Source organism: Pithys albifrons, chromosome 4 (assembly GCF_047495875.1).
Source record: "Pithys albifrons albifrons isolate INPA30051 chromosome 4, PitAlb_v1, whole genome shotgun sequence".
In the NCBI taxonomy this organism is placed as follows: domain Eukaryota; kingdom Metazoa; phylum Chordata; class Aves; order Passeriformes; family Thamnophilidae; genus Pithys; species Pithys albifrons.
Genome location: NC_092461.1, coordinates 84,853,106 through 84,880,417, shown reverse-complemented (window position 1 = coordinate 84,880,417; position 27,312 = coordinate 84,853,106). Strand labels below are relative to the sequence as shown.

The 27,312-nt window shown below is 38.5% G+C and overlaps 1 protein-coding gene across 1 annotated transcript in view; it reads right to left on the bottom strand.

Annotated features, from left to right (window-relative positions):
- The window catches only part of CDH7 (cadherin 7), an 89,853-nt gene that overhangs the window by 27,625 nt on the left and 34,916 nt on the right, over positions 1-27,312 (bottom strand). Inside the window, exons 3-6 of the mRNA XM_071554892.1 lie at positions 21,714-22,008; positions 14,193-14,312; positions 10,976-11,143; positions 9,409-9,596 (exon numbers count right to left, since the gene is read on the bottom strand). Of these exons, the coding sequence (XP_071410993.1) occupies positions 9,409-9,596; positions 10,976-11,143; positions 14,193-14,312; positions 21,714-22,008 (771 nt within the window). The remainder of the gene's footprint in view (positions 1-9,408; positions 9,597-10,975; positions 11,144-14,192; positions 14,313-21,713; positions 22,009-27,312) is intronic.

Sequence of the window (27,312 nt, the reverse complement as noted above, 5' to 3'; positions counted from 1 at the left end):
CTGAAGACAACCTGGATCCATCCTCGATCCAAGCACTGGCACCTCATTGGCTATATCTTAGTACAACAGAGAAATGTCAGTGATGTCCGTCATACTCGAGTGATGCCGAGTGCAGAATGTCAAACAGACCACCGCCTTGTGCGCTGCAAACTTAACCTCCACTTCAAGCCCAAACCTAAGAGAGGCGGCATTCCAAGGAGGAGGCTCCACGTCAGCAATCTACAAACAGCCACAGTGAGAGACAGCTTCCAGGTAAACCTTCAAACTAGACTTAAAGATAATCCCATAGATCCCTCTCCTGAAGCGCTTTGGCAACATATTAAAAGTTGCATCCTGCAGTGCTCTGAAGAGTCCCTAGGGTTCTCCTCCAAGAAAAACAAAGACTGGTTTGATGAGAACAATCAAGAGATCCAGGAATTGCTGAAGAAGAAGAGAACTGCTCACCAAGCACACCTTGCTCAGCCATCTTGCCATATAAAAAAAGCTGCCTTTTGTCTTGCATGCAGTAAGCTCCAACAGAAACTTCAAGACATCCAGAACAAATGGTGGCTCAACCTAGCAGAAAAGATACAACCATGCGCAGATTTGGGTGACCAAAGAGGATTCTATGAGGCCCTGACAGCAGCGTATGGACCCACACACCAGGTTCAAAGCCCCCTACTCAGTGCAGATGGTCAAATGCGTCTAACAGATAAAACCTCCATCCTGAACCGACGGTCTGAGCACTTTCAGACTCTCTTCAGTACCAACCGTGTAGTCCAAGGCTCAGCAATTCAGCACATTACACAACAACCGGTGAAACATGAATTGGATGCCGCTCCTACTATGGGAGAGATACTCAAGGCTATACAACAGGTGAAAACTGGCAAGGCAGCTTGGGTTGATGGAATTCCACCTGAAATCTGGAAGCATGGAGGTCAAGCACTCCATGCCAAATTCCACGAGCCTGTTGTGCGTTGCTGGGAACAAGGGGAACTACCACCAGATCTCCGTGATGCAGTCATCATCACCCTGTACAAGAAGAAAGGAGAAAAATCAGACTGCTCAAATTACCGAGGTATTACTTTGCTCTCCATTGCTGGTAAAATCCTTGCAAGAATACTTCTGAACAGATTAGTACCCACTATTGCAGAAGATCTTCTACCTGAAAGCCAGTGTGGTTTCAGAGCCAATAGGAGCACCACAGACATGGTGTTTGTTCTCAGACAACTGCAAGAGAAGTGTAGGGAACAGAACAAAGGTCTCTATGTAACCTTCGTTGACCTCACCAAAGCTTTCGACACTGTGAGCAGAAAAGGCCTGTGGCAGACCTTGGAACGTTTAGGATGTCCCCCCAACTTCCTCAAAATGATCATCCTGCTACATGAGGATCAGCGTGAACAAGTCAGATATGGTGATGCACTCTCTGAGCCCTTTCCAAAAACCAATGGTGTGGAACAAGGTTGCGTTCTTGCACCAATACTATTCACAATCTTCTTCAGCATGATGCTCCAAAGAGCCACAGCAGACCTCGATGAAGAAAACGGCATCTACATCCGATATCGTACCGATGGAAGCCTATTCAACCTAAGGTGACTGAAGGCCCACACCAAGACCCTGAATCACCTTGTCCATGAGCTGCTTTTTGCTGATGATGCCGCCCTCGTTGCTCACACAGAAGCAGCTCTGCAGCGCTTAACATCCTGCTTTGCAGAGACTGCTGAGCTTTTTGGGCTGGAAGTCAGCTTGAAGAAGATGGAAGTTCTCTACCAACCTGCACCTCAAGAAGTCTTCCATCATCCTCACATCGCCATAGGCAATTCAGAGCTTAAGTCAGTCCAGCCGTTCACCTATCTGGGAAGTATCATTTCCTCAGATGGTAAGATCGACAAAGAGATAGACATCAGGCTAGCAAAGGCATACAGAGCCTTCGGAAAACTCCATAAAAGAGTCTGGTCCAATAAATACCTGAAGAAAAGTACAAAGATCAGTGTCTACAGAGCCATTGTACTGTCTACTCTTTTATATGGGTCTGAATCCTGGGTCATCTACCGCCACCACCTGCGGCTTCTCGAACGCTTCCATCAGCGCTGCCTCCATTCAATCCTAAACATCCACTGGTCTGATTATGTGACCAATGTGTCTGTTCTTGAACAGGCAGGGGTCAGCAGTATCGAGGCCATGCTGATGAGAACGCAGCTGCGCTGGGCAGGGCACGTCTCCAGGATGGAATATCACCACCTTCCGAAGATTGTGCTCTATGGTGAACTCGCCACTGGCTGCTGCAAGAGAGGAGCCCCGAAGAAGAGATACAAGGACTCCCTGAAACAACACCTCAGCCTTGGCCATATTGACTGTCACCAATGGTCCACTCTGGCCTCCAATCGGGATTCATGGAGACACACCATTCATGATGCTGCTGCTTCCTTTGAGAATGCACGGAGAGTTCCACTGTGCCTTTTGTGACCGGACCTGCCTATCCCATATTGGTCTTTTTAGCCACCAGCACGCTTGCAGCAAGAGTGGGTAGTGCCCTTCTCAAATCTTCGTTCGCGAAGCCTAGCCATGACTTCAGTCCTTCAGTACGGTGAGTAGAACTTGACAGATTCATTAATATTTATGCATTAGTATTCTCTGATTAGATCTTGTGCAGATCCATTAGTCTTTCCTTTTGTGGAGTCTGTAATTTTTTTTTAGTTTTTCCTTTTAAGGGTAAGAATTTTATCTTCTCAGAAGGAAATTACAAAACAAGTCTATATTACAGGGGCTGAATATGAAGTTATAACTCACGGAAAGCCCATTTTTGTAATGTTCATTTTTATTGTATGGTAACTTTGTAATAATGTACTTTTCAGGGGTGAAAATCCCATTTTTAAGCCCAGTTGATGTTTTATACAGAAAACTGCAGTACATCATGCAAATGCACACAATCTCTCAAAGGAACCATGGAAGCCTGAAGTTCTTACATTGTAAACTCTGGTACAGAATTGAAAGAAAAATTTCTAGCTGGAAAAAAATATTAACAGTAATGGAAAGATAGCTTTTCACTCAAAAGCTGATGCATCCCCCCATCCTCTCTCTGCCTCCCAGTTTATAATTGCCAGTATTGCTTTTAGAACGAACTCAGGTTTTAGAATAATCTCTTAGCAGTGACTATCTGTTGAGAAAGTACTTTGCAACACTATTTCCACATTTTTCTCTTTAACATTCAAATTGGTTGGTGATATTGGAGGTAAGGCTGTTCACTGGGTGGAGAAATGAAGGCAAAGTGAGCAAGAGCTGTACCATGGGAAATCTTAATGCTTGTCACTTTCTGCAGTAAGACATTACAGTCTTCTCTCTACAGAGTCTTCAGGATTTTTTTGGTCTTTTTTTGACTCTTAAGTCCACTAAAATGTCTCCATAGACTCTCAAATGACTTGTATCAGGTCTCATAACATTCCAAAAAATCATGTATGATACATAAAATAAAAACATATCTTACAGCCTTTTTATTATTAAATTACCATTACTACTTTAAGCACCAAGTATTTGATAAAGGTGTAGGTGAATACAGAGCATCAGGTTTTTATCTTGAGATGTTTGATACCAAGCTATTACTGTTACTGAAATTAAACTATATCCTGCAACTTTGTGAATAAAGTGAAATCTGTACTTACATGATGCCCTTTATAGTACAGTATTTTTAGGAATAGTGCTTTGGAAACTACAAAATATAAGGGTTTGTGTATGCATTTTGCTTAGAAAGTGAAGCCAAGACTCCATTCATGTGTATTATGATCAGGATTATGCAAACAGCCAACAGCTTCAAAACAGTACACACACAGGTTTGCATGGACACTTCAGCATTTGTCATATTAAACAACTGTATCACCATTCCACTTCCATCAATGAATAACCAATTCACTCCCATGAATGTTTCTTTAATTCTAAGATTGCTACTGCAGAGACAAATCTGACACATTTTTTAGAACTCCAATATATGCATAAAAATTGCACTTCTTCTCCAAACACTCTCACTTCTGTGAAATCAAGCTATGCAAATGATCTGAGTCCTTTACTAACTGAGCATTGATAGCAGAATGGAAATTACAAATGAAACCACGGAATGGAATTGATCCTACTCTACAGATGGAGAACTGAGTCACAGTGTGAACCAAGAAAAAATTTTCAACACTTCTAAGAAATATAAATGCTCAATTCCTTTTCAGAAACTGTACAATACTTCTTTTGGGGTTTCTTAGGTTTTGGGGTTTTTTCCTGAAAAGTTTGCCTGAGGGGGATATTTTCCTAAATCCAGCTTGAAAGTAACTTACACATTTAGTTTAGTGTTTAACTTTCAAATTGACAGCTCATGGCTTTGACAGGTGCACTCTTCACTGACTTCAAAACTGGGCTGACTGGCCACACCCAGAGTGGTGGTGAATAGTGCTACGTCCGGTCTCCAGTCACTAGTCACGCTTCCCATGCTCCTATTTAATATCTTTATCAATAATTTAGATGAGGGGATTGAATGCACCCTGGGTAAAACCAGGAGGCAGTGTTAATTTACTGGAGGGTAGAAAGACCCTGCAGAGGGATCTGGACAGGATAGATCAGTGGGCTGAAGACAATCAAATGAGGTTAAACAAGGTAACAAATGTGCTGGGTCCTGGACTTGGGTCACAACAAGCCCATGCAGCACTACAGGATGGGAGAAGAGTGGCTGGAAAGCATCCCAGCTTTCCACAAAATGATCTGGGTTGCTGGTCAACAGACAGCTGAACATGCTCCCACAGACTGTCCAGCTGGCCCATCCTGTCTTGTGTGAAAAACAGTGTGGCCAGCAGGACCAGGGAAGTGATTGCTCCCCTGTACTCAGCACCTCCCTCCCACCCCACCCCCTCCCCGCAGTTCTACCCAGACATAACCTCCTGTTATTAGGTAAGCCACAAAGTAATGGAAAAAAAATGTCCTTTTGAAAATGTTGTGTGTGTTCGTTTGTTTGGGGGTTTTGTTGTTCTGTTTTGTTTAGAGTGAACTTAAGCAACTTCCTGGAATATGTGGATTTCACATCTCATTCATTTGATCCTAATTCAAATATCCCAGCCAGGACAAAATAAAAAATCTGTGATGAGTATGTGAAAAACAATGCAGTAGCAAACACTATACAGTGATACAGCACACATGCTTATTTGTGCTGCATAAAATAGTACAATCCGGCTCTTTACTCTTTGAAAAAGAGTAAAGAAAAGGCAATAAAAACACAGAAGAAGCATTCCTCCCTTGTCTGATTCCATGTGGCCTGGGGAGTTATTACAAGAGTACCAGACTATTGTCAAAGTGTCATTTTGAACTGACGTTTAGTCTAGTACCTAGTATATACTGACACTATGAAGCAACAGTAGTACCATGTTCAGGAATTTGTAATCTCCAGTCCTTCCATGGCTGTAAAAAATGTGAGCAGAACTACCACTACCATTCAGAAAACAACACTGTTCTCAAACTGTTAAGAAAAATCCATCCTGAATAAACTGTGCAAGCCAAAGAGGTATCTGGATTTAGCAATGCGGAAGAGATTTAAATCAGGGAAGAATAAACTCCATATATTTCTATGAATATCAGTGTTCAAGTAAAACCAAAAATTTTTTTTCTGCTGGCTCTTGAAGTTTGAAGTATTTGTGTCATAGGGTGCAGAGATGAAATGTGTTTAAATGTGAATAGAAAATAATTCAAACCAAACCAAAAATTAAACACACCCAAATCTTATTCACCAATTTTGTTGCCTTTCAAATCAATACATGTATAAGTCAAGTCCCTTATACATAAGTAATCTTGAGATATACCAAAACACATAACATTTTTCTAACATCATGATACCTGTAATCTCTCTATTTAAAACCAGATCATTTTCCAATTTTTGCTCATCCCTGGGCATTTTCTTTCACAAAAATGCTGCTTTCCTCAGCGAATTCTTAAATCTCACTTCTTTTCTTACGATCTTTTTTTTCTTTTCCTACAAAACCTCTTTTTATTTATTGCTACTTATGTGTTAAAAGAAGTGTTAGTTTTTAGTGAGGAAGTCAATTTTTCAAATTGTCCTAAAGCAGTCATTCTTCTAAAAGCAGAATGCAAAATCCTCAGTTTGCATGTGGAACTTGGATAACCAGGTGCCAAACTTTATCCACACACCCAGCACAAAAATGAATGGAGCAGTGCTTTCGGCTGCTCAGAGTTACTGATGGTGATTTTCATGCCCAGCCTGCTGAGCTTTATGTATGATTGTAACAGAAGTATGCAGAGCGAAAGCATCCATTTGCATTTAGAACCAAAGCATGCCTTTTCAGAAGTCTTTGCCTTGGCATTCTACTGCTTGATGTGTACACAGACATGTCATCTGAGCATATAAATACTCACAAGTTGAAAAGGATGGGCATGCATTTTGAGGCTAAGCTGTTTCTCAGTATCTCAGTTGATTTCAGGGCATGAAAAGGAAAGAGGTAACTGCGCTCAGAGAAGTACAGAACAGCATGTGCCGGACAGTGAAATATTTAGACAGATTCCAGCTTACAACCTTAATTTCTTCCCTGATTTCCCACTAGCAAGCACACATTATGGTGCAGGCATCACCCCTGCCAGACTCCAATAGTGATCTGGCAGGTAAGGCTGGGGGGCTGAAGTACATTTAACCTGTATATACCATTACTAATGACCTTCTATGGATTTGTTCTCCAGAGAAGAACAAGGTGCCTGGTAGCCACTGTGCTTGAGCTCTTCACTTTCTTCTTTTCTACAGGGTTCGCAGGGAGTATCCTTCAGCCGTGGGCAAGGCACCAAGTTCCTGGGTCAAAACGAAGAGCTAAGGACATCCAGAGGTCTGGGAGGTGCCCCTCAGCACAGGGACTCACTTGGGTATGTCAGAGTGCACCGTGTCTGTATGTAGCACAAGTTAATTTTCCTCACAGCAGCCCTCACAGTTCTGCGTTTTGTGTTGGTAGCTGGGAAGGTGTTGACAATGCACTAGGCTTTGGCTACTGCCAGATACGGCTCTCCAACATTCCCCACACACACCAGTAGGCTATGGGTGGGCAAGATCTTGGAAGGGGACACAGACAGGACAGCTGATTCAAACTGACCAAGGGGCTATTTCATGCCATAGGCTGTCTGCTCAGATATAAACACTAAGGGAAAGAAGGAGAGGGTGGGAAAGGAGGAGCCTTCATTATTTACAACATTTGTCTTCTGAAGCAACTGCTACATGAATGAAGCCCTATTTCCTAGTAAGGGTCTGGACATCACCATAATGAATAAGATCTTCTGGGGGTTTTCTCTTGTTTGCTGTGCATGCAACCTTCACTTTTGCTTTTGTAAACTGCTCTTAACCCACAACAGTTTTTTCCACCTTATTTTCTTCCCCCCATTCCACTGAAGTGGAGGATGACAGAGGGGCTGGGTGGGCACCTAGCATCCAGCCAAGGTCAACCCATCACACACTGTCTTCCATAGCACACTCCTGGAAAAGCTGGCAGCCCATGACTTGGACAGGGACACTTTCTGCTGGGTTAGGAGCTGGCTGGAGTGTCGGACCCAGAGAGTGCTGATGAATGGAGCTGCATCCTGTTGGTGGCCGGTCACCAGTGGTGTTCCCCAGGGATTAAGGTTGGGCCCAGTTTTAACATCTTCATCGATGATTTAGGAGGGGATTGAGCCCACCATTTGAAAACTTGCAGATGACACCAAGCTGGGGGGGATGTCAATCTGCCGGAATGCATGAGGGCTCTACAGAGGGACCTGGATAATCTGGAGAGATGGGCTGATTCCAATGGGATGAAATTCAGTAAGGTGAAGAGCCAGGTCCCGCACTTTGGCCACAACAACTCCATGCAGCACTACAGGCTGGGCACAGAGTGGCTGGAGAGCAGCCAGGCGGAAAGGGACCTGGAGGTTTGGATTGACAGGAAGCTGAACATGAGCCAGCAGTGTGCCCAGGTGGCCAAGAAGGTCAGTGGGATCCTGGCCTGTATTAAGAATAGTGTGGCCAGCAGGATTAGAGGGAAGCGATCCTTCCCCTGTACTCAGCGCTGGTGAGGCCACACCTTGAGTATTGTGTTCAGTTCTGGGCCCCTCAGTTCAGGAAAGATACTGAGGTGCTGGAGCAGGTCCAGAGAAGACCAATATGGCTAGTGAAGGGAAAGGAGGCTGTAGCCAGGTGGGTGTTGGTCTCTTCTCCCAGGCAACCAGCAGCCGAACAAGAGCACCAGCTTAAGCTCTGGCAGGGGAGGTTTAGGTTGGATATTAGGAAGAAATTCTTTACACAGAGGGTGACCAGGCATTAGAATGGGATGCCCAAGGAGGTGGGGGATTCTCCATCCCTGGAGGTTTTTAAGATGAGACTGGATGTGGCACTTAGCGCCATGGTCTAGTAACCACAGCGGTGTTGGATCAAGGTTTGGACTTGATGCTCAGAGGTCTTTTGCAACCCAGCTGATTCTGTGATTCTATGGGAATCCTGGGGTAAAGCTGGTAAGGACACTTGGTCTGACTGTGAGTGTGTAGCTGTACAGGGACCTTGGGCCTAGCTCAGGTGGTGTGTGTGACTGCCAGAGTGGCTCCTGGATGGTCAGACGGAGAAGTTTCCTTAACAAAATTGGTCTACCAGAGTTTGTCCATAGATACAGTGTTGTCATTGCCAAGCACTCACACATTCAGAGTAGGAATTTTTTTAAGAGATTCTTCTAAGGTGTTGCATTTCTTTTTCTGTTTGAAAAAATCAAATTTTCTTGAAAAACATTTCAACACATTTTTATTTTGTTAAAGGATAGTGAAGGGTAGTGTAATTTGTGTTGTGGGAAGGTAAGAAAACTGTTTTAATATTTTTATATAAACATGATTTTTCAACTTTAAAAGGAATTCTAACTGTACCTACAGAAAGCTATGAAGAAAAAAACATTATTTAAATTTTTCAAATTTTAAAAAATATTTTCAATAATATATGATTTTGTAAAACAACTGTTTTTACTCTCACATAATTTTAAAGTTTATAAATTGTTCCTTCTGAATAAAATGACATCAGCAAAAGACAATTAGATAATTATTTTTAAAATTAATTTTAGGATCCATTTCTTATTTGAAGCTTGCATTTTTACTTTAAGATATGTTATCATATTTTCTCTTCAATGCAAAGACAAATAAGATTAAAGCTTAGTTTCCAATCCTAATGCAGGCATTTAAAAAAATTCTCATACAAGCAATACAGATCATACAAAAAAAGAGAATATTTTTCAGTGTAAGTCTTAAAACTCTCAAAATCACACAATGAAGTCAAGGTGAAATATACCAATGGAAACCTTCACAGCAGACAAGGCTCTTAGAAAGAAAAAAACATGCTCTTATTACTTGCCCTTATCTTGCAGAGACCCAAACAGAATTGGTGGACAAACTCAGACTCACCTTCTGGATTGTTATGATTCCCTCCTGGGTGTCTTTGTCGACAGAAATTTTGAATACTCCCAAACCATCACCATCCACAATCTTATACTCCATTTCAGCATTAGGTCCCACATCTGCATCTGCAGCTTTTATTCTGGCTACCACAGAAGCCACCGGCAGAGACTCTGGGACATTATATTGATATGATCCTATGAAATTTAAAAATTTAATGAATTCAGAGTCTTCTGGGACTGATGGCTAAAACTAAAAATTCTAGCTTTCTTAAATCTACACTCCTTTAAATCATGTGCCTGAGTATTTATTCAGGCTGCAAGAATATAGTCTTCAGTTTTGAAATAGAATTGCCCTTTTTGCTAGGTTTTCTTTATGATGGATTCTGCCTTAAGTACTATGGGCATAATTTCTTCATGTGACAAGAGAAAAGACACAGAAATGTAATTCTAAACTTAACAGCAAATCATGAGGTGAATGTCTGATAAGGCCGAGAATGTTTTTTTTCAGAAAAGAGGAAAGAAAAGCAAGTAAAATAATACCCACATAAAATCTTATTATCTTATACCTGTGTATCATGATTAGGCAGTCTGTAATCTGAACATCACTAGAAACTGATATATATTCATTTCTGTAAGAGTAAGTGCATCATCTTGAAAATTGCAGTTTCTTTATTTAAGTACAAAATGATATATATGCTGTCAAAAGGGTATCTGGGTGCAGCCTGTAGCCAATAACACCCTCACCTTCAAAAGTAACTTCAGTTATTCTTTCATTATTTCAAGCAGTTGGTGGCTTGAAATAGCAGGAAATCTATTATGTACAGATCTAGTTTTTTATCACTGGAGGTGAGACACTGGAGTTGAGGTGAATATATTCTTCACATTATTTTAATTCTACTTTAAAAAGTTAGTGGGTTTTGTTTGGGGTTTTTTGCTGGTTTTTTTTGTTTGGTTTGGTTTGTTTCTTGGTTTGGGGTTGGTTTTTTTTGTTTGTTTGTTTTTGTGTTTTTTTTTTTAATTAAGTGAAAGCACTCCAGACTTAATGCTATGAATAAATTGAGCTCTTCAGGTTTGAACATACAATCGTGTGACCCTTTCTTTGGTTAGGAGGAAAGACACCTTGGACAAAGAAAGCAAATGTACTGAAGGTCACTTTCCAGTTCTTTTGTGATTAACTCTTTTGGAAACACTGTAAGCACATGAGAAATCCTGTTAAAATGCCAAAGGAGCATGAAGAATTAAGAGACTAGTTAAAGAATACAGAAGTCTAACTGGCAAGAGCTAGGTATCTATTAAGATCTGGGGGTTTTTGTCTTCTTATTCATAGAGAGGAAGTAAAATACATTAATAAATGACCCTGCTGCAATACAGCACTTCTTTTCAACTGATCTGATATGTATTAGGAAAATTAAAATAACGTAATAATAATTATAATTGTAACTTGCGTCCAGTGATTCTCAAAGTACTTAAGATGGAAACTAAGCACTTTTTGTTTAGAAATATCATGGTGTGTAAGGAAAATTACAATGTTTAAGATTAATATTATTAAATCATGTATTCACAAATGAACTTACTGCGTGGAAAGCGAGGTGGGTTGTCATTAACATCAGTCAGGGTGACAGTGACAGATGTAGTCCCTGATAACCCACCATTCTGCCCAACCATGTCCTTTGCTTGAATCACTAATAGATATTGGTCCTTGGCTTCTCTATCCATATTCGGAAGGGCAGTCTTGATAACACCTGCAGTAAGACAAGGTGTCAGTGATTGCACAATCAAATATGCTACTGTGAAAGCTGAGTTTGCCTTTAGAAGGTAACAGCAAGTCAATGATTGCAACAAGAGTGGAACAAATTAATTTCAACACTAATATCACAGGTTTTGACTAGGAGTTGGACTGACATACAACAAGATTATTTTAAGCAGCCACTGAAACCCACCAATTTTTATTTAGCAACAGATTCACTGGTTAATGCTGTACATAACTGCGTTTTCCAAATATCCCCCCCCTGAACTAGACTTCATAAGGTCTTGAGTAACATTGCCTTCCTTGGAAGATATCCTTTTCTGCATCTGATTTCCTACTCTTTTAGAACTAGGAAGAATAGAATATTCTGCATTACTTTTTTAAGATTTGTAAGGGAAAGATTAATTTCACGATTTTTTGAATAGTCATTCACCACATTAACTCTTACTGATACTGATATCATATTACACTTTGCAGATAAATGAAATTATTTTATTTTTCCATATATTTGATTTAACAATACCCACATCTAAATTATTAGCATAATTAAGAGCTTTTTGATCTATTGATGGAAATACTGTGTATCTGAAGCAGTTTTCTTATGTCCATTTGATGTTCTCCACACAATTTGTAATTAATTGATTTCATATGAAAACTGTAAGAAAATTCCATGTTTCATCCTTTCGGTTATGCTGATACAGATCAAAAAATAAATATATCCTTTCAAGATATGATTTTATGAATATTTCATGCTCAGTACACATTACAGCTGCTAACTCTGATTTCCAGAGAGGCAGCCGTTTATTCCACCAGCACTTAGTGTCAGCAGTGAAGGAAACATAAACAAACTAAATAAAGAAGAGGCACATTGGGACACATATCTCTTCATCTGCTATTTGTTGAATGTTTAGTTAGAGTTTTATTTCTTTCTTCCCTTATGAATGCAGGACTTGCCATTAATCACCTCTGCATTGAAACATTTATTTCACAAACAGAACTGCCCGGCACTATTTCACCCATTTTACAAGACATGTTAAAATACAATTAATATACAATTTCATAGTGTTATTGTTTCTACATTTTTTTCCAGGCCTGCTTGTTTTTCTATCATAGTTAAATTACCAGGCAACATTACCAAATCATTTGGAAGATAACTGTCATGCACACAGTAAATTGGAATATCACATCAAAGAGAAAATGCATGCAAACATTTCAGTCTGAATTCTTCAAGATCTTGGCTTAGCAGAAACTGCCATATTATTGTTCAAGGATCATCTGCATTCATTATGGCAATATGCATTTTAAATACATATACATGGAGAGAGAGAGAGAGAGAGAGGGAGGGAGGGAGGGAGAGAGAGAGAGAGAGAGAGAGAGAGAGAGAGAGAGAGAGAGAGAGAGGGAGAGAGAGAGAGAGAGAGAAACAGAGAGAAAACTACTGTAAATCATACTCATTGGAGATAAAAAGACAGTGCTATATGCACCTGCTGATCATGAACCTGTTGCATTATGAAAATAATTACAGTATTATTTCTGCAAATTTAGATGTTACTTTCAATGTGAATTTTTGGTCATAGCATTGGGATTCAGGTCTGATTCACATCAAAGATTGTTTACGGTAAAAGGGGTAAACATTTTTTTTCCCTTGTCTCAACTTGGCTATCTCAAAAATTAAGATTGTAACTCTTCTTGTAGGTGTAAGTGAAGGCTCAGGCACTAAACTGAAATGAACAGAGCAAGAATCTATTTTCTTTCTTTATGAATTGATGCAACAGAATGGGTAACATTTACTAAACCAACGAAAGATTTTGTCTTGCTGTGGCTTAAAAATATTCACAAAATTTCATAAAAATTGTAAAGTTTCACCAGTAATGTGTTTGGAAAGTGGCAACGAAATGTTACATCAGATAAGCATAGGAAGCACAGTGTTTTCTTCTTCAAATTAATATATAGATTCATTTCCCACAACAGAACTTCAGTCTAAAAAGCTGTAAATCTATTCTTATGGAAATCTGTCTATGTGATATTTAGATATTTCTAAAACAAACATCTGCAAAAAAATTGTTCACAGAATCACAGAATAACTTGAGTTGGAAGGCACCCACAAGGATCACAGAGCCCAGCTCCTGTCCCTGCACAGGACCATCCCCAAGAGTCACACCATGTGCCTGAGAGTATTGTCCAAACACTTCTTGAACTCTGTCAGGCTTGGTGCTGTGACCACTTCCCTGGGGAGCCTGTTCCAGTGCCCAGCCACCCTCTGGGTGAAAAACTGTGGGGGTGAGTGTAAGTGCATCCCTTAAGGAAAGCTGTTTTGGAGTTCTACCTTAAAGAAAACAGAGCTACCTGGAGTATGTGTGGTGGATTGTGACCAATGAGAGGCTGTGGTATATGCAAGGTGAATTGGTTAACCAATTATGTGTTGGCATGTTGGACATGAGAGTGCATAAAAGGTGTGGACATTACTGCGTGAGAGACAGATTTACTAGGATGTGAGAGTGAGTCAGATCTAGATCTATTGTTGTAATAGGAACTATCTACTTCTACTATGAGCTATGAGAACTGTCTGTTAACCTATCTGAATAAACTCCTTAAGTTGTGAGCCTTCTCATCAAGCCTTCTGATGTCTGCTGTGCTGGAGCTCTTCTGACTGCCAGTCCACAACCCAGCTCGGTATAAGGGGGCTCCCCCTACGAAAAACCTTTTTCTAATATCCAACCTAAACCTCATTCCCTCAGGTCCTGTCACTGGTCACCATAGTCCATAACATCTTAATATTTTAATTGATCAGACATATGTCAACAGGCAGCAGATCAGGCAGCTGGTAGATTGGCAAGATAAGAATTTCCATTCTAGAAAAGTCTGTTTATTACACAGCTCAGATGTATTGTTTTTGTAATCTAGTCTAAAAAATAAGACATTAAAATATCAACAAAATCCAAATGTATTCCATTAACCAAGAGGCCATATTAGTAAGTTCCTAGCAAGTTTTAATGCACATTTTCTTTTTTCTCAGCATTTCTGCGGAGTTTATGGAAAGTTACCTGTTTTAGGCTCCACAGAGAAGTAAGGTTGTCCTTGCAATATGCTGTAAACCACTCGAGCACTGTTGCCGTAAGTAGGATCATCTGCATCGGTGGCTGTCACTTGAACCACAGAGGTACCTGTAAAATGTTGAAGGGACATGAAAAATCAAAAAATCTGAACTTTACTTATTCAATGTGCCGTTTCAATATAAATCTGGAACAGTGTGAAGTGACTTTTTCACAACTGTTCATCATTTCCATGGTAACTTAGCTTAGTGTATAAGATTCTCTTTGTAAACTAGTAGTATCAGCTATTACAGAGTTCCACTTCCCAAACAGTCTCAGCCTTTGACTCACAGCAATAAAAACCATCTCACTCAATAGCTTCCCCTCTCTATCTCTGCCTTTGGTTGATGGAGGATATGTGAGCAATATTTCTGTAACGATGGTGATGCCTGAAGTCTGTTTGAATATGAAATAAAGTAATAGTTTTTCTTTTAACAGATGTCTGAACACTGAAATTGTAATGAGTCAAAGAAATTCAAACATACATACACATATGTTTTATACATTTTGATAACTGCACACAAAATTAATGTTAGCCTACAAAATTATTTACTGCTTCATGAAGAGATGGCTGAAGAGTTTCTGTATCAGCTCAGAGGAAAACTGGTGAAAAGCTTTTTTAAAAGTACTGATTTCCTTCAATGTTATACAATATTTTAGTATCAATTGTGGTTATAACCAAGTGCATAAAGATTCCTAAAGCAAGAAACGTCTCTATGTTGACAAAAAACTTCCAAATGTTTAACTGGCTAGCAAGAAGGGTGAGAACCTCATTCTGTGTCCAGCTCATATTCATTATGTTCTCTATGTCAGCACCCATTTTGTTCTTTACAAAGGTTCCACAATGTACGCTGAGAGCAGAATAAAACAACACTTGGGAGCCAGGGCCTTGGCTGTGGCCATCACCCTTTCATAGCCAGAAAGGATTATTTTTTCTCACTGACAGATTGTCTGGAACATTCAGACCTTCTACTCAACAGCCCAGGGAACCATTTGGAGGGTAGATTGCAAATTAATACTGTAGCAATTTGGCAGACGCCCAGTAAAGGCCTTCAAGAGATCAGATTGCTTCATAGACTGGATTTAGACACAAGATTAGAGAGAAGCATTTGTTAAAGACAGTGTTCATTTTCCAAAAGAACGCATTTTTGACACATGAAAATGAGAGCAGCAAGTGTTGAAATCACTTTTTAAGAACCAACTGCAATAGCAAGTGTCTAGGGTGAACTCAATATACATGGTCTTCCTGTCAGTTTTATTTGGACTTTTTCAGGAAATGGTGGGAGAAATTCTTCCTACCTGATACAGTATATTTCCCATCCATTTTCCTCAGTTTTTCAATTCCCAGTTAAGTGGAGCATCATAAATGGATCCTGGGACTAGGCTGAAGGTTTGGAGAGAGGATTAAGTACAGCTCTCCATAAAATGGAACAGATTACAAAGGATGGGACCTGTTTGAAAGAATTCTGACCAGAAATGATAATTCATAAGGTAACTTTATTCACTTAAATTATGGCCTAGCTAACCCATATTTCTGATCTCTATCCCTGAAGTATCCATGATAAAGTAGTAAGATGGCAATTCTATTTAAATGCAATTTTTCTCTCTTGTGGCCTAATATTTTTGGACAGGAAAAAGGTTATTCTCAACCTGGAATTTCACATGCAACTATTAAGTAGATAGAAAGTTTAAAAGAAAATTGGTAGTTAATCCATCAAGTCATTTATCAGTTATCGGACTTAAAATACATCAATTTTCTGATCACCAGTAACTAAGAGCTTTGATTCAGTATGTCAGACTGATTTTACATATTACTCTATAATGTAATTTCATACATGGACCTATTTTAAACTTGTCAGAGTTTCTCCAGCTTTTGAGAACAAGGGTATCATAATGACTATTTGACATCCTCTGTTCTTTGTGAAAGCCAGGCTTACCACATTTACAAAGTTCCTAAGCTCTGCCAATGAAGCTTACAATGTCTGCAAATATTGGCAAAAGTGCTTATAAACCTCACACACAATTATGTCTTTGCTCCCTACTCTTAGTGCTTTCAAGGACTCCAGACCAATACAAGATTAAAGAAATTACAAGCTCTGCAATCTCAGCACAGACATTTTGGAAATACTGCAAGCTTAGAAGTGCTTGTTTGCTGTAAAAATGTATTGATGTAGCAAACAAACCCTCTACATTCCATAAGATGAATAAAGCCATTTTCTGAATCTAATTGTCTCTCTGCTAAAACACATGGATCCTTAAGAAAAGGGTGGTTTTAAGTAACATCAAATCTTTCTGCGATAATTCCACATGAGCGTAATCAGTAACCAAAAACCAATGACACTTTCTAGTCCCTTTGTGCTAATCTACTTCTCTTAAACATCAATGGGAGAAAGATCTTAAGAAAAAAAAACAAAAACAAAAACAAAGAAAAACCAAACCAAACCAAAAAAACACCCACCAAATCAAGAACAACCAAAAACTGCTATTGTCATTATTTCTTTACTAAAAGCACACAAAAGAATTTGAGCTTTCAAAGTCCCATGCTGAGAGGAAGATTTCTGCATAATATAATTTTCAACAAGAATATACAAGATAACAGAAGGTATTCTACCTATGTGAATAGTCCTATGTGAAGGAAATCAGTTCCAAGGAAACATAATTCAGAGAGAGATCTGTATGTGAAAATGTCCAGAGGTTTTTCCAGAAGAAGCAGACTGCTCTTGAAGAACAGTTACTCCTTCAGAGGATGACCATTGTAACACACAGTTGTCCTAATCTTTCTGCAATGGATGGATATCAAATTCAAATACTTACTTTCCTTTGAAAAAAATAACCCAGAAAGCTGTAGGGATACTCATGGATAGTAACTAAATCTATAGGTTGAGGAAAAAGTAGTTCCAACTACATCATGTTATAGAAGAGTTTGTTCTGCTGCACTGAAATTAGGTCTTCCTTTTATTCCTGAAAAGTTTGTCTTACCTTCTAACATAGTCAGCTGCAATATAAGCTTTCAAGTTTAGGACTCATGGGTAACATGCGACAGTCAACAAATGGTACCGTACCTTTACTCCTTCTAACAAAACCAGTGTGCCAGTAAATCTTATTTATGTCAGCATTCTTCAAAGCCTGAGATTTCAATTGTAGATAGAACAATAATGCTACCCCACACTCTCCTTAATGACTTATTATAAATTGTAGCTTTACAACTAGAACTTTAAATATTACTTACAGTTTGTGTATCTGACATGGATTGAAAAAATAAATAGGGGTTATTTATTTAAGAAGTGTCTTTTCCTCTTAGATATCAATTCCTCCACAATTACTTTTCTCTGCAAATGTGTTTGTAACAAAGAGTGACCATCAGTTTACTAAAATGAATGCTACATGTGGCAATTTCATAAACTTTTTCAGCAATCGTAGCAAATAATGAGGAAAAATCTATGCTGCTTATCAAAATATTTCTCCTATTTATTTTTTTGATACTGAATTCCTTGTGGCTGGCACAGATTTCTGATTTTATTTTCCAGAATGGTTAAGGTAATTTTTAACCTACCCTTTAACAGATAGTGTCATATAAAATCACGGTAATCTCAGAATGTGACCTATTTATTTTGATATTAGGGCAAAAGGAAGCGAAGATATTTGCAGAGAGGACCTTGAATTTAGGAATTTATTTGTACTTTAATTTACCCAAGTGAAGACTCAGCAACGTTTATCAGCCTTTTCAGAGATATTATCAGGTAAAGCTAAACTGGTTGCTGAAGTTCATTTTGAGTTGGAGATCCTTCAAAGGAATCCTTTTAGAATCTGAATGTATTGTTTTAGAAACCTCTGCAGAGCTTTTCAAAAAGCTTGCTAGTAACTTCTGTGTATTTTATCAAAGTTTTAAAATGATTTTTTTAATGAAAAATGCTTGTGTAACTTCTGTTTTAACATTGGTGAGATCATTTAAGGGAAAACTGGTTTCTAAAACCAGATGATCTTAAAAGGTCCATAACTTGGAAATAGCACAAACCCTACCAATTGAATTTTAGCCACATTAACAAATTAAAAATAGGCATTTAAAGGAAGTTCGTTATTAATGGTAAAACTTTGTATCAATTAATGATGTGTAATATGTGTAACACAAACCAATTCCACGATGGCATCACACTTCTACATGGTATCAGCTGCTACTGAAAACATTAAACATCTTTCCTATCAAGTTATTTCTGTTATATCAAGTTAATTTCTGCTTAATCCTTGCATACAACAAACCGGCCTGGTTCTGCTCAGTACCATCTGCTATTTCTGTTCTTCTGCCATTGGCTCTCACTCACAGCTGATGCAGCAATGCCTTCACAACCTTCCGCCTCCAGGAGTGTGAAGAGGGACAAACAGACCCTCTTCACCTCCTCCCTTCCCTCCCACAGCCTTGCTGGGTCACCTTTACTTGGGGACAGAGCTCAGGTCTGGTCCAAGAGAAGCAGCAAGGTCAGATAAAGGGAAACAGAGGTGGCTTATGCCTGGAGACATTTCCCCTTCATTCAGAATCTCCAAATCCACTACACACTTCTATCAAAGATTTAAGCATGATACAATGCTTTTCCTTTCTTTTCCTTTTCTTTGTTATAAAATTCAAATGTTTCTATTCATCTCAATCAAGGATAATGAATATGGTAAGAGAGATGTTTGTTGTGCTGGGTTAGAAGCAAAGCTGCTGACATTGCCATAGAGTAGAGAAGATTAAACAAACCAAAACTATATTGGGTATTGTAATTTCCATCCCCACTTCTCTTGGTTGTAAATCAAACTAGTATCTCATATCAGCTAATTTTTTTCTGGTGGACATCACAGGAACACTCTTTTAATTGTAATTTGTGATCTTTTTGTTTAAAATATAAAGCTGTTAGATTTTTTAAGTAGGAGACATACTACACAAAAAAAAAAGTCTTATGATTTTGAGATAAGCCGTATCTTTAGGGGTTTTGCTATGAATAGATTTACAAGCCATCAAGATATTTACTCTATCCAGGATAATCAATATAATTGGGCCTGACCCAAATATAATTTGAACCTGACCCAAAGACATTTTGAATAACAGAAAAGATTGACTTCAGTTAGCCTTAGATAACATCCTAAAATATTTGTCAAATAAAATACAGAATCATTATACTTGCATAACCAGTCTGTAGGTTAAAGGTTAGAGATTTCCTAGCTTTACAGTTAATTTGGGTTTATAATCCTGTGATCTCTTTCATTTCCTTTAATATCCAATTAAAAATCCTTGTCATGGATATAAATTTTAAACAAAGTAGGAGAGAGATACTTTGTATCTCCTTAATATTTCATGAATGCTCTAGGTGATTAATTAAAAATTATGTTATATGAATAAACTATGAATTGCTGTAACTATGTAAGACAAGTACAACAAAGGCATTCCATGGCAATCTTTAACTCTGTAATCGTGCAGTATTCAGTAGCTGTATGATACTAACCATGAAGAAGTTGAAAATGTGCAGTTACAGGAAGCTCATGAACATGAAACTGCTCGTAGCTGACACAAATCTCAGAGTGCACAAGTCTAAGTTAATAATTTTGTGCACCATTTCACCTGATTTGAAAATATATTTGGTGTTGTATGGTCCATATGGAAGAGAATTTCTTTTACTCATTTATGATGTAAAGATTCAACAAACTATGCAAAAGAAGCTCATTTTGAAAAACAATCTTTAAATCTCCACTGCACATAGTGCACTCCCCACAGATTGATTTACAACATATTTTTGGAACAAATGGAGCATGGATGAGGGAGAGAGGTATGGATACATATGTGTAGGTAAACCTCACACATCAGTAATAGTTGTCCATATGCCAATATGCCAGTACAAAAAAAGACAGAGGTAACTCCTGCAAAAAAGAATTCTGAAGATAATTGCTTTTCAGTGCATAAGGCAAAAGTGAAAAAAGTGCAATCATTGCTGCATGCTACATCTTACTTAAGTAATCCAATTCTAAAATAAACCAATAACAACATTAAAAAAAACCCTCACAAAAACATATTTTTGAAGTGCTGATTATTTAGGTTTTACAGTCTTAGATTATCTGATTATCTTTGCTTTTTCAAAGTTCAGAAATAAGAAGTTCTCAGCAATGTATCACGACTTCATCTCCTCTGTGTTACTCTACAGAAGCCGTAATGTCTATTTTTATTCCAGGGCTACTATACCCTCTTCAGCCATCCATATAGTGTTTGAGTGACAATGAACAAATGCCAAGTACTCATGAGAAATAGTGTCTATGCTCACTGCTTATTAAAATAATTATAAAGAAAATCAATTAGCAATGTTTTACTTATCCCTTATTTGCTTCTAAGCTAAGTTTCAAATAGAAAAATAATGTTGACCATTGATTGTTGCAGGGCATGTAGGTAGGGAATATTCTTTTTCTCTCTCTAGTTCCAATTTAGATGCATTGTTTAATGTTCAAAAACACAGGAAATCATAGTGAGGAAACTATGGCAAATTTTATAAATGTAGTCTTACCGAAAGAGTATCAATTTTTAATATGGTTTAAAATCAGTCAAGCAAAGAAAATCTTTACTTCAATCACCATATAACTCTCTCAAGCAAAAGTGAGCCTTCCCTTATACATATTTCCAGTGAATTTCCTGATTAAGTTCCTCTGGGTTTTTTTTTCCTTCTTGCTTGCATTTATAATTTCATGTTAAAGTAAAATTTACCAAAACATCTCTGGGCCAAGCCTCAAACTGGTTTGAAAAGAGTCAGTTTTCAAAGGAATAGTGGCACTTAACAACTGACAAGCATTTGGTCTCTTTAAAATAAAGAGATAATAGATTTGACGTTGAAATTCTTCCCCAATTCAAATTCATGAAAAATCAGCATTTCTTATTTTCTAATAGAGCGTCTGAAGCCTCCAAAACCCATTCTCCTCTGATTTCACTGGAACTTTGAAACTATCTCAAGCTGCACCCCGGTTCCTACTGCTTGCATGTATTTCCCAGAACACGGGATTTCAGTATTAGAAAAAATATCAATTACGCCATTATTGATACATGCAACACTTACTAAAAAAAATATGCTATGCACTAGCAAGAATTTGAAGCGTTTCTTATGAACAGACCTTATCTGAATAAAATTATATATTATCACCTCTGAGTACCATAGCATAGGTGTGAAACTTATTACCGTTAATAGGAATTATAAAACGAATCCTCTGGGCACTGAAATGAGAAAGACACCATAAAATGGTTATCTGAATCCTTACATAGCTATTTGAGTTTCACAACATTTTTGAAAGGGTAAATACTTAATCTAGCATGTTATTTCCAGCTAAGTTTTGAAATATCTAACTGTTGCAGGTGCCTCATAAATAATTAAGTAGCTGAGTGGGATACAGTAAAAAATAATGAAACTTTCAAAACGGCAATAGGAACAAATTTCCCACAACACCAACACTGTATTTTGCACTTACCCACAGGAGACATCTCAGGAACTCCAGCTGTGTAGGGACCATCCAGAAATTTTGGCTCATTGTCATTGATGTCCTGAATCTTAATGACGAACTCAGACTCTGGTTCCACAGGTTTATTAGTCAGCCTATCTAGTGCTTGTGCTCGGAGCGTGTAGTAGGCCTGCTCTTCTCGATCCAGCCTCTTTGTAGCATGAATATCCCCCGTGTTCTCATCAATAATGAAAATGGAACTTGCCCCTTCGCCTGACAAGATGTATTTGATGGAACCATCTCCTTTATCAACATCAGAGTGAAGCTGGTGAAAAATTGATGAGAGATGAGATTAACTTACAAGAGATTCAGTGGCATGAAGATATGTAAAAGTAATTCTTATGTTGAGCTCTAGTACATGAAATTTTATTGTTCTTGGAAAGATAAGCTGAATGTTTATCATGCACGGCATGTGAGGGACCATTGCAATCTCTCAATTTGCTCTTTTAAGCAACAAAATTTCATTCTTTCCTGCAAATAACCTCATTTTCTTACAATCCTCTCATGACAAAGTTTTATAAAGCCACACACATGCACACATACGATCATAATAATGTCTTTTTTACATCTGGATTTAACTATGTTGTTTGTTTCAGCTTATTATTCTACTGAAGGGTGGGACTTCAAACAAATGTCACTATAACCTTAATACCAGTATGTTTGCTCCTGTGCATATTTACAGATTTTCTTCATGTTTAACGTGTAGAGCAGTAAAACATATCAAATGTTCCTCATAAGGGGAAGTGGAGGGGCAAATACTGATCTCTTTACGCTCATGACCAGTGACAGAACTCGAGTGAACAGCATGAAACTGAGTTGGGGGAAGTTAAGGTTTAATATTAGGGAAAACTTTTTCACCCAGAGGCTAGCTGAGCACAGGAACAGGCTGCCCAGGGAAGTGGTCACAGCACCAAGTCTGTCTGAGATCATGAAGCACTTGGACAAAGCTCTCAGGCACAGGGTGTGATCCTTGCGGTGTCCTGCACAAGGCCAGGAGTTGGACTTGATCCTGATGGGTTCCTTTCAACACAGTATGTTCAACGAATCTAAGAAATTAAGTAAAATGCATTGGTTGATAAATGGCTCACTGCTATCTGATGGGCTGGTAACTTCATTTCTTCAATTCCACATCTTGTTTTCCATTATCTAACTTCAGAAAAATGCAGAGCTGAGGAAGATCAAGGTGTACTGGCACTGCTCCAAGTACACAGCACTGAAAGGCAGGTGCAGTTTCCCTGGGACTACTTGTAGCAGGCACATAACAAATAAACCTCAGTAGGTCAAAAAGTATCTTCCATTAGAATTGTAAAACAGATTTACAGAAACAGAATTTCTTCCTCATCACTCAAGCTATTTTAACTTACAGAGCAAGATTTCACAGGTTTTCTAGCTCTTTATATCCTCTGTGATTCACCTTTCTGTTACAGAACTCACTCAAACACTTCTTAACATACTTCTCAAACTTATATCAGCAATGTCATTGATCTGGATACCACACTAAAGTAACACACACATGCAATATATTTAATACGGTACAAGTGGAAAGAACATCAGTAAAATTTAAAGTACCTTCTTGCTTGTTAAAAGTGGATTAATGCTTGCAAATAGCACAGGGCAATGTTAAAGATGTGTGGATGTCCTAACTCCACGTTGTGTTGAGTTTGGACGTAAGTCTGCCATCCTAATCATCACAATTTTTTACACTTTTTTTTTTCCTCTCATTTAGGAATATCACTGAGATATTAATCACTTCCAGAATATATGCAAAAAATTGCTGTCTCAGGCATAACTTAGTACAGCTGCAAAACCTTTTCCCATTTCAGCAGGGAAATATTCGTGACTGGTTTGTAATTTTTCAGCTGGATAAAAAGATGCCTGTTTGTTACGCATTATTTCACTTAAACTGTTTGGGTATCTTACACAATTACAGTGCACTCCTTCTCTAAGACAGAAGTGGAACCTGGAGCTTTGGACCAGAGCAGAAAAACAGAACTAGGGTGTCTAAATCAGATTAGCTACATTATTTCAAAATAGAGCTTATTCTCATTCTGCTGCTACCTAACTCCACAGATACCTAAACAAGCCTGAGATTTCTTTGGTGGGAGTTCACTGAGCATTTAAAGCCCTACTTCTTTGTACACTCAGGAATAGTCAATGCTGACACTGTGAGCAGGTCAAAGTGTATCTCGCGTTCAGGCTCTTTCAAGATCCACAGCATTGCCTATTCCTCAGCCCTAATGGCTGAGGGTTTATTGAACAAATCATACCGCTGTTCATCTCGCAAATCTGGCCACTAGAGCTTTCAATGCTTTTTCAAACTGACTGGAAAAAGTATCCATCTTCCCTACAGAGGAGCAGTGGCCTGTGCAAGTATGTTTCTGGCTTGTGTTTCATTTTACCTTTTTTTTTTAATCTCTTTTCTTAAGATATACTTCAGGGTGCATAACTCTCCTATGTGTTACAGAGGCACTGCGTGGGTTTCCCTACATGGCCAGAATCCTATCGTCTAGACTGAAATGCTGAGCATCACATTACTTAAGAACTGAAGTTATGGAACACAAAAATTCACTGCCTTTGTGATTCAGTTTTCTCCTGAATATCCCATATTGTAGCAGGGCACTGGTCTTTCTCTGGTGGCCAAGAATCTCACATTCTCTTCATAAAGGTTATTCCACCTTTTGCGGCATATATAAGGATGTGCTGGATTAGAGAAAAGCAGATGACATGAGCACACACAGCAGTTTATCAGGAGAGCAGTTTTCTGAAGGTTAGAGATGTACAAGCAGATCTCTTCATGCAGAGAAAAGGTGGCTTCCATGCCTCACCTTGCTGAGAGTAACATAGCACTGCCTCATGGGGATGAAGCAGAACCCATCAGCACACTAAAGTGGTACACTGCAGGGTTGCACAGCCTACTTTTAAACTTGTATTTAGTTACACCCCTATCCTGAATAACTAACTAAAAGTGTTTTGAAAGAAAAGAGACCTTCGGGGGAGAGGTCAGGAATGTAAATCCTTGAAGATGAACTGAGTAAGCCTTTCATATCCCAGGGAAAGAAGAAATTCTGTAGTTTCAGCATTTCCCATTTGCTCACTCAGTGGCCTGCTGATTAACAACACATTGTTCTTTAAGGAGTCCCAGTCTGAGGTTCGTAAATCTCCTCATGGATTACACCACAGTGGCTGGCGACCTGGAGTGAAATGCTGAAGAGAGGCTATTTTTTTTTGGAATGATGCCTTGGTAAGAAAACTACTACCATATGGATTAGTAAAGTGATTAGCAAGGACCTTTGTTATTCCATGGTTAAGGCTCTGGAAATGCAAAACTTCTTTGAAACCGTTATTAAAAAATTTGTGCTACTAAGCTTTTAAAAACTATGCTGGCCCATGCTCAAATCACTAACGCCCCATTTTCTACCTACTTAACCCCAGGAAGGTGATATAGCTTGAGACTGGGTGCAATCCATTCAGTGTAAAGCACTCTATAAAGACCTTTTTTCAACATTCTTCTATGTATTCTAAAGCAAATATAACTTAAAAGTACAAGAGAACAGTGCAAAAAAAAAATACTAGGCTGAAAAAACTGTGAAGTTTGGTGCAGTTTTCAGATCACCTGTATTTCAGTTTCACACAATGTAATTCTTTCAGTGATCGTCAAAGTCATTGAGACTTCAATAATTTGCAACCATGAACAAAAATTTTTAATGTCTTGTATCATATTTACAGCTCTGCTACTACCAAACGTGACTTAGAACTACCTGTGGTTCCAACTATTCAACTTAACATCCTAGGAAGTGAGAAGTACTATTTTGCTTATAATGTTGGCTTTGGAAAACACTTTGCACATTTTTCTTATTGTTAGATTTTCTTGTTTGGTTTTGTTGTTGTTTTGGTGGGCAGGGGAGTGGGGGAGGGTGGGTTGCCCCTTTTTTATAGAAGAAATACATTAAAGAATAAGACCCGGGATTTTATTAGGGTTTGTTATTCATTTGACAAATATATAGAAATTGTGTTAGTTCCCAGGACAGTTGCACTTTACAGGAAGATTCCAGAAAGCTTCTATGGTGGTGCTGTCTGATACCTTATCTATCACTGTTTCCCCTTTCTACAGAGACAGAACCACAGTTCAGTCTGTAGCTGCACATAGGAATTATGTTTCAAACTCTTTTTTCAAGAAACATGGAGGATTCATGGATTCACTGGGTAAATCTCATCTGATCCCATTCTGTATGATTCCAGACAATTTTTTTTTCAGAGTCAGTTTGCAATAGATATTGTAACTAAAACTCCCTGGTTTTAATAAGAGAAGTGATAGAGACAGTTTTATGTTTTCAACTAATTTCATTCACTCGCACCTCTGCACAATATCCATGATTGTAACTCTCTAGTTTGCCTTGGCCATCAAGTAACTTCATTTCCAGTATAAAATTCATGATCCAATTATTATATGCCTTTACTTTCCACATGCGTTTAACACAAAGATTTTACATGTTCTGGTCTTGGGTATTCCCTGCCTTACATCATGTATAAGAAGAAGTACACGGGAACAGGAAAGGGAAGCAGCAATCCTCTACAGAGAGATGACGTATTTTTTAACAGGACGATAACTTTGTATGGTTTGGAAAGGTAGCGGAGAATGAACAGATCTAACAAGAAAAGCCACACAAGCCTTGTGGAGGCAGAGAGGGACAGTGAGTATAAGAAGCACACCTTCTTTGTTGGTTTTTTTAGAAGATAATGTATTGAGTGCTCTCTATTGTCTCTGAACTCAATCTAACAAAAGAGGGCACATAATCTTATGCCCAGCTCCTAAAACTCCTCTCAGTTTTCAGAAGTGCTTTTTTGGATATGTGTGAGGGAAGGAAGCTGTCAGCTTCACTCAACAGCAAAGGCATTATTACCCTAACTCTTTTAATAAACCCAATTTTGTTCTCACATTTTTCTGGCCCTGCAGCAATATAGCTTAGCATAGGGTCTCCCCTAATGCATTTATCTTCTAGGATTGTTCTAGGGAAACCTAAATAAAACATTTCCTTTAGAATTCCTAATACTCAATAGTTTATGGATATTGCTTATTTCTAGGTAAAAATCTGTATAACCAAAGGTGATGTCATTTTGTAACACTTGCCATTAAAGTATGCTAATGCATTATTTCCAATAGAGAAGGACATACATTTTTATCAGTAAGCAGAAATACTGCAGTGAATTACTAAAATCATTTAAAGTATTAAAAGCAGTTTATCTGGCCACCACTGATCTATTTCATGTCTGAATGAGAGGTTTGCTGGTTTTCTGATTCTCAGTTCAGGCTCTTTTAAAGCAGATGCAATGTTCATATGCCTCTCTCCTCTGCTGCTTCTTTCCCAGAGATCCATCTTTGCAGTTTTCCTCCCCATGCATGGGTAATTGCAGAGTTTAGAGATTCCTGGTGAAGAAGAAAATCAAAGGGACAACATGAGGAGCTGATGGTTTTTTGACACCAGCAGGATCACAGATGTAATGGCAAGAGATGGACAGGGCAAACACTAGCTGCCTCAATAAAATCTAACTCCATGGCTTCCTGACATCA